The 12862-nt window shown below is 46.3% G+C and overlaps 1 protein-coding gene, 1 long non-coding RNA gene and 1 pseudogene across 2 annotated transcripts; 2 read left to right on the top strand and 1 right to left on the bottom strand.

Annotated features, from left to right (window-relative positions):
* On the bottom strand, positions 1-1621 carry LOC108348449 (uncharacterized). Its single transcript, XR_015649789.1, has 3 exons — positions 1394-1621; positions 723-826; positions 1-432 (listed from the first exon to the last, which is right to left on the bottom strand). It is a non-coding gene; the product is annotated as an uncharacterized LOC108348449 (long non-coding RNA).
* Positions 1622-1801: 180 nt separating this feature from the next.
* Slc27a5 (solute carrier family 27 member 5) lies at positions 1802-12447 on the top strand. The gene is made up of 10 exons (NM_024143.2): positions 1802-2539; positions 3031-3240; positions 5323-5481; positions 7702-7826; positions 9650-9844; positions 9931-10021; positions 11213-11411; positions 11665-11762; positions 11930-12060; positions 12134-12447. Exons 1-10 carry the CDS (start codon positions 1852-1854, stop codon positions 12308-12310), a joined length of 2073 nt encoding a protein of 690 aa, NP_077057.1. The 5' UTR covers positions 1802-1851; the 3' UTR covers positions 12311-12447.
* Positions 6592-7063, top strand: LOC148007241 (small nuclear ribonucleoprotein F pseudogene; annotated as a pseudogene).
* Positions 12448-12862: the final 415 nt, after the last annotated feature.

The following is a 12862-nucleotide window of genomic DNA, read 5'->3' as shown; positions in this document are numbered from 1 at the left end:
CATAGTAAACTCACTTATTTAAGACCAGTCAGAAGCAAACATGTAGTGGCCACAGCATTTACAGTTTTGTTTTTTTTTTTTTTTTTTTTCTTTTCTATTTTTCGGAGCTGGGGACCAAACCCAGGGCCTTGCGCTTGCTAGGCAAGCATTTACAGATTTAAAACAGACAGACAAAACTTTCCTGATCTCTCCCAGCTGTAATTTTAAAGGAGGGGTAGCTAGCTACTTGCTTAATCCGATTCTCATGGGTACAGCAGATCTGTAGTGGGACTAGCTGCTGGCTTCCCTACTGGAGAAAGCTGCCCACTAGCCCAAGCACTGCATCCTGCAACAGCATTGGTTCACTGTTCTGGTCTCTCTGTGGTAGTGACAGCATGGAATGAGTTAAGACTAAACCAAGGGGTGGACAGCAGATGAAGTTTGGCCCATTTCCTTGAATATAAAACAGAAAGCAATAACAGTGAAATGAATCAACCTACAGATACAAACTGACAGACTTGGACAAACCCACCTGCCAAGGATAACCAATACACTGGGGGAGGAGATGGAGGAGAACCAGATGTCCCACCAGCAGAGACCATACCAGATGCCCTATGGAGAGGCCCAGGAGGCAGATGAGGTAGGTGTGCCCAGTCCTCTTAGACTCTGAAAGTGGTACTACCTCCAGCCTCCTTCAATGAGTCAACCAGTGGTGCTCTAAATAAAACCAGAAACAGGCTTACCTCTGGAGGCCTTGAATCAGGGACCTGGGTAGAGTGAGTGGATTCCGGGCCAACGCACCAAATGTTATGGGTCCATTTAGATCCAACACAACTCAAAACACCAACTCAAAACAGAAAACAAAAATTGTTTTGTATTGCAGTCAAGCCACTATTGATATATTAGAGATGCAGAACAGAACAGAGTTGAACTGTGACCTCCAAGCAGAATGTTACAAAACTTTTTTTTTTTTTTTTTTTTTGGTTCTTTTTTTCGGAGCTGGGGATTGAACCCAGGGCCTTGCGCTTCCTAGGCAAGCGCTCTACCACTGAGCTAAATCCCCAACCCCAAAACTTTTAAGCCTCAAAACTACAGGCATCTATGCCAAGTTACACCACAGTTTTCTACCAATCAGGATTGTGGGATAAAGGACTTTCTGAGGGACATCTCCCTATGTGGAACATTTATCCTGTTCTCACTGATTTATTTAACTGTGGTGGGGCACGCAACTTACCAACCAGCTACCTAAGGAGGTCCTGGGAACCCAAACGTTATTTGACCCCTATTGAAGATGGAAGCTTTACTCAAAATGGCTTCAGCTTGGTTCCTTCTTCTACCAAATCTCAATCCACCAGGAAGAACAGGCTCGCGGTGAAGAGAAGTATGTTTAAATCCAGACGATAAAGGTATTTACCGAGTTGTTAACCGTCTACCTGACAGGCAGCCTGTTTCCATTCAGAACAAGGGTCCAGTTTCATGAGTCAGGCGAATAAAACCACAGGCTGTGTGTCTTAGCTGGCTTTCTCACTTGGCTAGAGTCAGGTGGGTCTTTTCCCTGTCTCCCTAGTTTCGCATACCGAACAGATGGAGACAAATGCTAGGCCCTGAGAGGAGAGCAGTTGGCGGTGTCCAGTGGGATGGAACAGTCCCGATGATCAGGCAGGGGGCTGGAACTGTAGGAGGACTCCCAGCCAGTAAGAATTAAGTAACACAAGAACAGAGTCCAGGGGTCACACGCAGTTGCTGATAGTACTTGGTCGCATTTGGGGAATGGGTAGACAGATTTCCTTAAAGGCAGATTTCCTTACGGCTTCGGGCGCTACTCAGAGCTGAGACTACCCGCTCTCAGCTACTTCACAAAGAGCCAGTGCCATGGGTGTTTGGAAGAAACTAACCTTCTTGCTGCTGTCGCTGCTTCTCCTGGTTGGCCTGGGGCAGCCCCTGTGGCCAGCAGCTACGGCTCTGGCCCTGCGTTGGTTCCTGGGAGACCCCACGTGCTTTGTGCTGCTTGGCTTGGCATTCCTGGGCAGACCCTGGATCAGCTCCTGGATACCCCACTGGCTGAGCCTGGCAGCAGCAGCTCTCACATTATCCCTATTGCCTCCACGGCCACCCCCAGAACTTCGCTGGCTGCACAAAGATGTGGCCTTCGCCTTCAAGTTGCTTTTCTATGGCCTGAACCTCAGGCGACGCCTTAACAGACATCCTCCAGAACTCTTTGTGGATGCTTTAGAGCAGCAAGCACAGGCCCGGCCTGACCAGGTGGCCTTGGTGTGTACTGGGTCTGAGGGCTGCTCAATCACAAATAGGGAGCTGAATGCCAAGGCCTGTCAAGCAGCATGGGCCCTGAAAGCAAAGCTGAAGGAAGCCACAATCCAGGAGGACAAAGGCGCTACTGCTATTTTAGTACTCCCGTCCAAGTCCATTTCTGCTCTGAGTGTGTTTCTGGGTTTGGCCAAGTTGGGCTGCCCTGTGGCCTGGATCAATCCACACAGTCGAGGAATGCCCTTGCTACACTCTGTGCAGAGCTCTGGGGCTAGTGTGCTGATTGTGGATCCAGGTGAGTGCCCCAGAGGCAAAACGGGCAGAAAGGAACAGAACAAGGGAGGTCACAGGTCTCTGGAAGCTAGGCAGAGAGCCTTATCTATTCCCAGACTATGCAATAAGAGTCAAAATATAGGTTACCCGGAAAGTAATTCTAGGGTCACCCCTCGGAGTCTTTTTCTTCTCTAAATCTTTCAATTCTATTTAACTAATTTAAAAAAATTTTTTTGAAGTTTCTGTTTGCTGTTGCTTTCAAGGCAGGTCTCACTATGTGAAGCTCTGGCTGCCCTGGAACTCCCTCTGTAGTCCAGGCTGGCCTTGAACTCACAGAGATCTGCCTTCGAAGGGCTGGGATTAAAGATGTGTGCCACCACCGCCTGGCACTATAGGGTTCTTTATCTAGGAACAAGGAAGCTTTTCTCCAGGATCTGTTTTTCTGTCTCTGGGTCTCCTTGACTTTGGAGGAAGGTAAGATTTGCCTCTTTTCTCCTCTGATGATCCTTGTAGACCTCCAGGAGAACCTGGAAGAAGTCCTTCCCAAGCTGCTAGCTGAGAACATTCGATGCTTCTACCTTGGCCACAGCTCACCCACTCCGGGCGTAGAGGCTCTAGGAGCTGCCCTGGACGCTGCACCTTCTGACCCAGTGCCTGCCAAGCTTCGTGCTAATATAAAGTGGAAATCCCCAGCCATATTCATCTATACTTCAGGGACCACTGGTGAGGATGCCTGCAGTCCTGCTTCCACCCCCACATGCTGAACTTGACCTATTCACCTTGTACCGTGCCTTCCGTTTGTCCTCTGACACCCGACTCTGTGCTTGATCCGGACTTCTGTCTTTGACTCTGACCCCCTAGTGTGGTTGGCTCTATTTTGTTTTATTACTCGCAGTTCTGAAAACCAACCAGAGAGTGGGTGCTATTCACATATAAATCCCAGTACTCAGAAGGTTAAGGCAGGAGGTTCTAGAGTTCAAAGTCTGCTCATTTCAGTGGCGCACATACTAAGATTGGATCCACACGCAAATTAGCATATCCCCTGTGTAAGCAAGACAGGCTAATTCACAAAGCATTCCATTCCATGTCTTTTTTTTTTTTTAAGATTTATTCATTTATTATATGTAAGTACACTGTAGCTGTCTTCAGATACACCAAAAGAGGGCATCGGATCTCTTTACAGATGGTTGTGAGCCACCATGTGGTTGCTGGGAATTGAACTCAGGACCTCTGGAAGAGTAGTCGGGTGCTCTTAACCGCTGAGCCATCTCTCCAGCCCCATGTCTTTAAAAGTGAATAAATGTTCGAGCTGGGCATGGTAGTCAATGCCTGTAATTCCAGCACTTGGGAGGCAGAGGCAGATGGCTCTCTGTGTTTGAGGTCAGCATGGTCTACAGATCAAGTGTGAGAACAGTCAGGGCTACACAGAGAAGCACTGTCTCAGTAAACAAACAAACAAAAACACATAAATACGTAAAGGAATAATGATTCTTTTTTTGCAGAAGGAAAGGAAAGATGAAAAGAAAGAGGGAAGAAAGTGTTGTAGGCTATTCACCAGAAAAGACTGTTGAGACATGGCTTAAGCCAATGGAAATTCTTTTTTTTTTTTTTTTGGTTCTTTTTTTTCTGGAGCTGGGGACCGAACCCAGGGCCTTGTGCTTCCTAGGCAAGCGCTCTACCACTGAGCTAAATCCCCAACCCCTGGAAATTCTTTTTTTTAGAGATTGATTGATTGACTAATTGATTGATTGATTGATTATAAGTACACTGTAGCTGTCTTCAGACACACCAGAAGAGGGCATCAGATCCCACTACAGACAGTTGTGAACCACCATGTGGTTGCTGGGATTTGAACTCAGGACCTCTGGAAGAGCAGTCAGTGCTCTTAGTCACTGAGCAAATCTCCAGCCCCTGAAAATTCCAGCCCCTGGAAATTCTTTATTAGCCAGCTGGTGACTGCTGTAGTTTTTCAGGATCTCAGTGTAGACCAGAGCCTTTTTCAGGGTGAGCTTCTAATCAGAAACAAAACAAAACAAAACAAGTTCTCAGTTGACATACTTCAGTTAACAGGAACAGTTAGCCAGAAGCAGAACCACAGAAGCTAAAAAGCAAAGATTATTATATTTAACAACTCTCTCAGAACTACAGACTTTGATGGATCAAGCCGTTGTTTTACTTTTGACTGATGGTGCTGAGTTTTACAGCCTGAAAGATACTCCCATCATGGAGTCAGCTGTGCTGAGGTCTCAGGGCCTACTAAGGCCCAGGACCCTGCTACAGGAAGGAAGGAAGGAAGGAAGGAAGGAAGGAAGGAAGGAAGAAAGGAAGGAAGGAAGGAAGGAAGGAAGGAAGGAAGGAAGGAAGGAAGGAAAGAAGGAAGGAAGGATAGATTGAAGGCTAGTGTGAATTACATAGTGAGACTAGGCTAGCTTGAGCTACAGAGAGATCTTGTCTCAAAAACAAAACAAAACATACAGAAAAAAAACAAAACCACACTCAACCAAAAATTTTCAGGCTTTACTGGGTTTTTTTTGTTTTTTGTTTTTTGTTTTTTGTTTTTTTTTTGGTTTTTTTTTTGTCTTTTGAACAGTCTTGCTCCAGCAGCCCCAAATGGCTTTGAACTCCCTATATAGTTGCCTCACCCTCTTGAGTGCTAGGATTATAGGTTTATATCACATTACCCGGAAATTTTCCATCCCTGGTCTCCTCTGAAAGATTCAAACCCAGGCAGATCTGACTGTGGAGACCTACCCTGCAGTTGTGATCTCTCTTCCTACTCAACCTTTATTGCTCTTCATGATCTAGGACTTCCAAAGCCAGCCATCCTATCACATGAGCGGGTCATACAAATGAGTAACGTGCTGTCCTTTTGTGGGAGAACAGCTGATGATGTGGTCTACAATGTTCTACCTCTGTACCATTCGATGGGGCTTGTCCTTGGAGTCCTCGGCTGCTTACAACTTGGTAAGTCTTTCAAGGATCTCTCTAGCGCACAGGACCACAGTTGGGCAATCAAAAGGACAAGAATCTATACTGTGTACCCTGAGTTTTGTTTTTCCCACTCCAGATTTTGAGCCATGTTGCTTGGTATACAGCCTATCGTGGACTTAAACCTCTGATCACCCTGATTATACCTTCCAAGAGCTAATTACAGATCTGAACTACCATGTCCAGTTTTAGACACTCTACTTATTTTCCTTGAAAGACAGGGTCTCACTATATAGCCAAGTCTGGCACAGACGCAATTTTTAGATTGGACTAGCTTTACAGAAATCCACTGGCCTCTAACTCTGGAGTGTTGAGATCAAAGGCACTCACCACCATGCCTGGTTAGATGCTGTTATCTTTATGTTTATAAATATTACAGTATGCATCTATAATGAAAACTAATACCTATTAAGATTAATAGTGACCCTTTAATATTATTTGATACCTATACCTTGTCAGACTTTCCAGGTTCTATGATTCATTAAAACAGTATTTTCCTCTTTTCTGTTGCATTTCTTTTTTTTTTCTTTTCTTTTCTTTTTTTTTTTGGAGCTGGGGACCGAACCCAGGGCCTTGTGCTTGCTAGGCAAGCACTCTACCACTGAGCTAAATCCTCAACCCCTTCCATTGCATTTCTTGCTAGATCAAAAATGTCATTGGTTTTTACTGATGACTAATACCCATAAGCTCAATACTAAACCCAGGAGGCAGAAGCTGGAGAGCCACTGCAGTTTAAGCTCAGCCTGACCTATATACATCGCAAGGTCTAAGCCAACCATGGCTGGTAACTCAGTAGTTAAGATCACTTGCTGCTCTTGCAGAAAGCCCAGGTTTGGTTCCCAGTACCAATGTCACAGGACTCCCAATCACCTGTCACTCTAGCTCTAGGAAGTCTGACACCTTCTTCTGGCCTCTATACTGTGTGTAACACACACACACACACACACACACACACACACACACACACAGAGAGAGAGAGAGAGAGAGAGAGAGAGAGAGAGAGAGAGGGAAACATGTCCACATACACATAAAAAACAAACAAATCTTTCATTAAAAAATCAAAACAGGATTTCTTTTAGCGCCCGTCTTTTCGGTGGTGTAGCGGCAGCTGCTCCAGTCATGAGGGGCGGGCAGCGGCGGGGTCGGCAGCTAGTGGGGTGCAGCACTTGCAGGTGTTCGTGATGAGTTTACTCCTCAATCCCAAGCCTTTTCTCAATGGACTGACAGGAAAGCCAGTGATGGTAAAACTTAAGTGGGGCATGGAGTACAAGGGCTACCTGGTCTCCATTGATGGCTACATGAACATGCAGCTTGCAAATCAGAAGAATACATAGATGGGGCATTGTCTGGACATCTGGGTGAAGCTCTAATAAGGTGTAATAATGTCCTCTACATCAGAGGTGTTGAAGAGGAGGAGGAAGATGGGGAGATGAGAGAATAGCATCTTGGAATTTTATATATATATACATATATATATATACATGCACATATATATACATATATATACATATATACATATATATATTTCTATACAATAAAGATTGGGTTTTTTTTTCCAGAGCTGAGAACTGAACCCAGGGCCTTGTGCTTGCTAGGCAAGCGCTCTACCACTGAGCTAAATCCCCAATCTTGGGGTTGGGGATTTAGCTCAGTGGTAGAGCGCCTGCCTAGCAAGCGCAAGGCCCTGAGTTCAGCCCCCAGCTCCTAAAAAAAGAAAAAGAAAAAAAAAGTAGGCTGCAAGATTGGGTTTTTTTTTAAAAAAAAAAATCAAAACAGGGGGTTGGGGATTTAGCTCAGTGGTAGAGCGCTTGCCTAGCAAGCTCAAGGCCCTGGGTTTGGTCCTCAGCTCCGAAAAAAAAAAAATCAAAATAGGACAAAAATAAAATGTCTTCTAGAGGCTAGTATATTTTATTGATTGTGTAGGGTTGGGGATGGAACCTAGGACCTTGTCCATGCTAAGCCCCTCTCTAGTGAATTCAGGGCAGGTGCTCTACTATTAAGCCACACCCCCAACCCCTCTCTGGGAGATTTTAGGTAAAAGCTCTACCACTGAGCCAAACTCAGCACCTCACTGATGGATTTTAGGTGTGGGATGGTCAATGCCAAATAGTGTGGCATTATTTTGCATTTGAAATGCCACAACCAGGTAATCATAGCTTCTCACGGCAACATGTCATCCATCTTTTTCCCTACCAGGAGCCACCTGTGTCCTGGCCCCCAAGTTCTCTGCTTCCCGATACTGGGCTGAGTGCCGGCAGTACAGTGTGACAGTGGTCCTGTATGTGGGTGAAGTCCTGCGATACTTGTGTAATGTCCCAGGGGTAAGGCTTTAAAGTTAACTCTCCAAAGTGAAACTCATAGTCATGGAACCCCAGATGACTTTCCAAAGTTATCAGATAAAAATGTATGTAAGGAGTGAAGACATTGACTTAGAAATAGGATATTCTATTCATTATTATTTGATGTGTGAGACCTGACATCAAAGACAGAAAGACTCAGCTAAGGGTCTCAAGCAAGGTCATCTCTTGGCTACACGGAGAGTTGAATGTTAGCCTGGGCTATACTGAAACTGTATCAAGACAGAGTCTCATAGGACACATTCCAAACACTTTCCACGTTTTCTAGTGGGCTGCTTTGATGGTTAGTCACCTGGGTTTGTATGTGTTAGATTCCTTTTGTTGTACAATACAAAAACAAGCTAAGGAACAAAAGTTTTGTTTAGCTCACAATTCTTGGTTGTAGTGCCTCACTGTGTCAAAGTCGGAGGAGCAGGAATTTAAAGAAGTTCATCATATCACATCCACAGTCAACAGCCTCAAGTAATGAATGAATGTATGCATGCTAATACACACTTTGATATTTCTCCTTCACTCAGTCCAGCCCATAAAATCACACTCCCCACATCCACACTGGGTGTTCCAAAGTCAGTCTGCCACAGGCCAATCTAATCTACACAATCCTTTACTGAGACTCTCTCCACAGGTGACTCTAGATTGTGCCAAGATGACAAACTATCACAATAGGTGATTGTACCTTGTTCAGTTTCAGTGACTTCATTTGGAAAACACAGATAAGAACAGTCCCAATCTGGACCTTACCCAGCCCTGGATCTCAGTTCACAAATACAGCTACTAGTGATAAATACCAAGGGGAAAAAAAAAAAAGAATACCTCCTACCTCAAGGGGGCGCTGTAAACACGAAATGAATTGACTATATGAAGTGCGGAGAACAAGTGTGGCTCAGGATAAACACACTAGATGTGAGATGCTCTTATTCTTATAGCACAGTGAACTGTGGTCCCTAGGAAACTGTCTCTAGGCAATACACCCGCCTTCCCCAGTCTCTCCCTACCCCCATCAGTTTCAAATCAAGAGCCCTGTGAAACTCCTTCCCAGGAAGGTGCATTCCACGGGTAACACTTTAAGATAAGGTTTCAAGTAGTTCCCCAGCTCACCTATAGAATGCATGGTCACCACCCAACAGAAATGTTTATAGATAATGCCTCCAAGTAAAAACTCTCCTACCCCAGGTAGTGTCAGGTGATCAGACGTTTGCCGGACGTTAAGATCATATTAGCTTGTCATCCTGGCACAATCTAGAGTCACCTGTGGAGAGTCTCAGTGAAGGACTGTGTAGGTTAGATTAGCCTGTGGCATGCCTGTGAGAGATTGACTTTGGAAGACCCATCCTGGGTGTGGGTGGTGTAATTGTACAGGCTGGCCTGGATGCTCTGGTTCCTCCTAGCTAAGTAACTCTGCAGACAAAAGCTACTCCAAGTGACATTCTCCAGGCAAAACTCCCCTATAACGTCTGCAGGGATACTTTAGGTAAAAACTCTAGTAATTTTTTTTCTAAGATAGGGTTCTCCCTATATAATCCAAACTGGCTATGTGGCTCATTTTGAGGTCCAACTAATAATCCTCCTGTCTCAGTTTCCTAAGTGCAGGGATTATAGGCATGCCAAGCACCCATGCCTAATTCCTTAAGTAGCACAGGCAGATTCCCTAAGTATAGGTCTCATCACCACTTCCCAGGTAATTCCCAATTAACACCTGAACTACCTTCTTCAGAAAGAGTTCCTAGCCATACCCCTCCCCGCTCCCAGGGTACCACCTTCTGACCCTTCTTGGGATGTCCCTGCAGCAACCAGAAGACAAGAAACATACAGTGCGGTTCGCATTGGGCAATGGACTTCGGGCAGACGTGTGGGAAAACTTCCAGCAACGATTTGGTCCCATTCAGATCTGGGAACTCTACGGCTCCACAGAGGGCAACGTGGGCTTAATGAACTATGTGGGGCACTGCGGGGCTGTGGGCAAGACCAGCTGCTTCATTCGAGTGAGTGGGCAGGACTCCCAGGGTGATGGTGGTCCTGAGGCTGAGCCCCCAGTACCTTGGCCAATGCATCCAACCCTCTACCCCAGATGCTGACTCCCCTTGAGCTTGTACAGTTTGACATAGAGACGGCAGAGCCTGTGAGGGACAAACAGGGTTTTTGCATCCCTGTGGAGACAGGTAAGGAAGTCAGGAAGATTTCTTTGGATGGGCGAGGGGTAGTCTTACTTCCTTGGCTGGAACAAGCTACCCAAAGTCCGTTTAATATTTTTTTGGGGGGGTTCTTTTTTTCGGAGCTGGGGACCGAACCCAGGGCCCTGCGCTTCCTACGTAAGCGCTCTACCACTGAGCTAAATCCCCAGCCCCCGTTTAATATTTTTTTCTTCAGATTTCTGGGCATAATATCTCATATAACCCAAGCTGGTCTTAATCCTCCGGCCTCCACTTCCCAAATGCTAGGATTACAGGAGTGTGCCACCACCCTGGGGTCCAAAGTCTTAATATTAGTGATAGGTGGTGGTGTCTGCAACGCTCACCTTGAACTTTAAGCCCATCTGACTATCACCTGGAAACCTCTGTCTTAGCGGATTTTGGCTCTGCCTGACTCCCATTTCTGTCTTACTCTAGTCTACTGTATCAATGTGTGTCTGTTGGTTTTCTTGAGCTTTCGATAGAGGTCACAAGCCCCTAAATAGCAGTATTTGCCCGTACCTCCTCTCCTGGAGCTTTTGCAAGGATTCAGGTATGTCTTCCTTCTTCTTCTTTTTTCTTTTTTTTTTCTTTTTTTCGGAGCTGGGGACCGAACCCAGGGCCTTGCTCTTCCTAGGCAAGCGCTCTACCACTGAGCTAAATCCCCAACCCCGTATGTCTTTCTTCTAACCCCCACTTGCCAGCTCCTCCTCTGAACACCCTGATGCTACTACTTTCTCTTTTTCAGAACTATTTGATTTCCCAAGTTTCTCTGTCCTCCTCTTGGTGTCTTGGATTCTCTTGCCTAAAGTCTGAGTGTCTCCCATCAACGTATCCTTAAAATTTTTACTTTATGAATATGTGTTTGCCTGCCTTTACATATGTGCACGTGGTGTGTGTGTGCTTGGTGCCCGAGGAAGGCAGAGAGAATGTCAAATGCCTTGTGAGTAGAGCTACAGGTGATTGTGAGCCACCATGTGGATGGTGGGAACCGAACTTTAAATCTTCTGGAACAGCAACCAGCGTTCTTACCTGCTGAACTATCTCTCTGGCTTTACCAGTACATCTGAGTTCTACCTTTGGCTGGGTAAAGAGTCTACGGTGAGAAACCTCCAGCAGGAAGGCTGCCTCGAGAGCTGGTAGGGTTCTCATTTAGGACTTAATTTTAATTTATACCTCCAGGAAAGCCAGGACTTCTTTTGACCAAGATTCGAAAGAACCAACCCTTCCTGGGCTACCGTGGTTCCCAGGATGAAACCAAGCGGAAACTGGTTGCGAACGTACGGCAAGTAGGAGACCTCTACTACAACACAGGGGATGTGCTGGCCTTGGACCAGGAAGGCTTCTTCTACTTCCGAGACCGCCTTGGTGACACCTTCCGGTCAGGCATGGGTGGGTTGGGAGGGCAGGGCTTCTGGGGTATCCTACCTCCTTAGGGATGGATGGGGCCCTCTCTTCCCCCCAGGGGTGGAGCATGCCCTTTCTAAGGCAAGTCCTCTTTTTTTCCTGGGATTGGCTTCTATTCCCAGGGACAGAACATCTTTTCCTGGGGCTGAGATCTCCCTTAAGGAGGATAGCATCCCTCTCAGGGGGCGGAGCATTCATATCCTAGGGCGTGGCTTCTCTCCTTTCAGGTGGAAGGGTGAAAATGTATCCACTCGAGAGGTGGAGGGTGTGTTGTCTATCCTAGACTTCCTAGAGGAAGTCAATGTCTATGGTGTGACTGTGCCAGGTATGTAGAGTTCACCTGACTTTATACATCTTGCACCTTTGTGTGTAGAGGGTTTGTCATTACAAATTAAAGGCACTGTTGGGGTACAGAGAGGTTAAAACTTATGTCCAGTTGCACAGCCAGTAAGCAGGGATAGGCCAGCCCAGAGTGACCAGTCTGCTTTCCAGGGTGTGAGGGTAAGGTTGGCATGGCTGCTGTGAAACTGGCTCCTGGGAAGACTTTTGATGGGCAGAAGCTCTACCAGCATGTCCGCTCCTGGCTCCCTGCCTATGCCACACCTCATTTCATCCGTATCCAGGTAAGCAAGAGGTAGCAGGAGTGGGAAAGGGGAATTGGTGTCATATTCAGGGGTCATGATTACTGGTTTGCAGGACTCCCTGGAGATCACAAACACCTACAAGCTAGTGAAGTCACAACTGGCGCGTGAGGGTTTTGATGTGGGGGTCATTGCTGACCCTCTCTACATACTGGACAACAAGGCCGAAACCTTCCGGAGTCTGATGCCAGATGTGTACCAGGCTGTGTGTGAAGGAACCTGGAAGCTCTGATCACCTAGCCAAGTGGAAGGCTATCCAAAAGTGTGGAAATCGGAAATCGACACTAGTCAGCTTCACAAAGTGGTCAGGGTTCCAGATGTCCATGGCCCAGTAGTACTTAGAGAATAAACTTGAATGTGTATATAGAAGTCTGTGTGTGGATTTGAATAGATGAATGCAGCTGCTTCCTACCCCACCCTACTACACAGAGTTCTCTGCCAAGGACCATATACCTGGAGCTGTCCCTGTCAGCCCAAAGTGAAGGGAAGGGGTTGGGAACCAGCTTTAAAGCTGATCCAGTTAAGAGAAGAGAGGTGCTGCCTGCAACTCTGGGTCTTTTGTGGCTACTGAAGGACAAGGCTTGGGTCAGGGTAAGATACCCAATATAGATGACGGACAACGCCCTGTTAACTGTTGTCAAAGGGATGTGCATGGGAGGGCGGTGGATGCACAATCTGCTGAGGGGCAGTAGACTAAGTAAGGAAAAGGTGAACTGGAAGAGACTGGGAGTGTTTCTGGAAGATTAAGGCCCTACAGTATATTTGTTGAGTATCAGGAGGACGA

This window comes from Rattus norvegicus, chromosome 1, assembly GCF_021556685.1.
Source record: "Rattus norvegicus strain SHRSP/BbbUtx chromosome 1, alternate assembly SHRSP_T2T, whole genome shotgun sequence".
Classification (NCBI taxonomy): domain Eukaryota; kingdom Metazoa; phylum Chordata; class Mammalia; order Rodentia; family Muridae; genus Rattus; species Rattus norvegicus.
The sequence above is the reverse complement of the archived record's forward strand: the minus strand, read 5'-3'. Positions and strand labels throughout refer to the sequence as shown.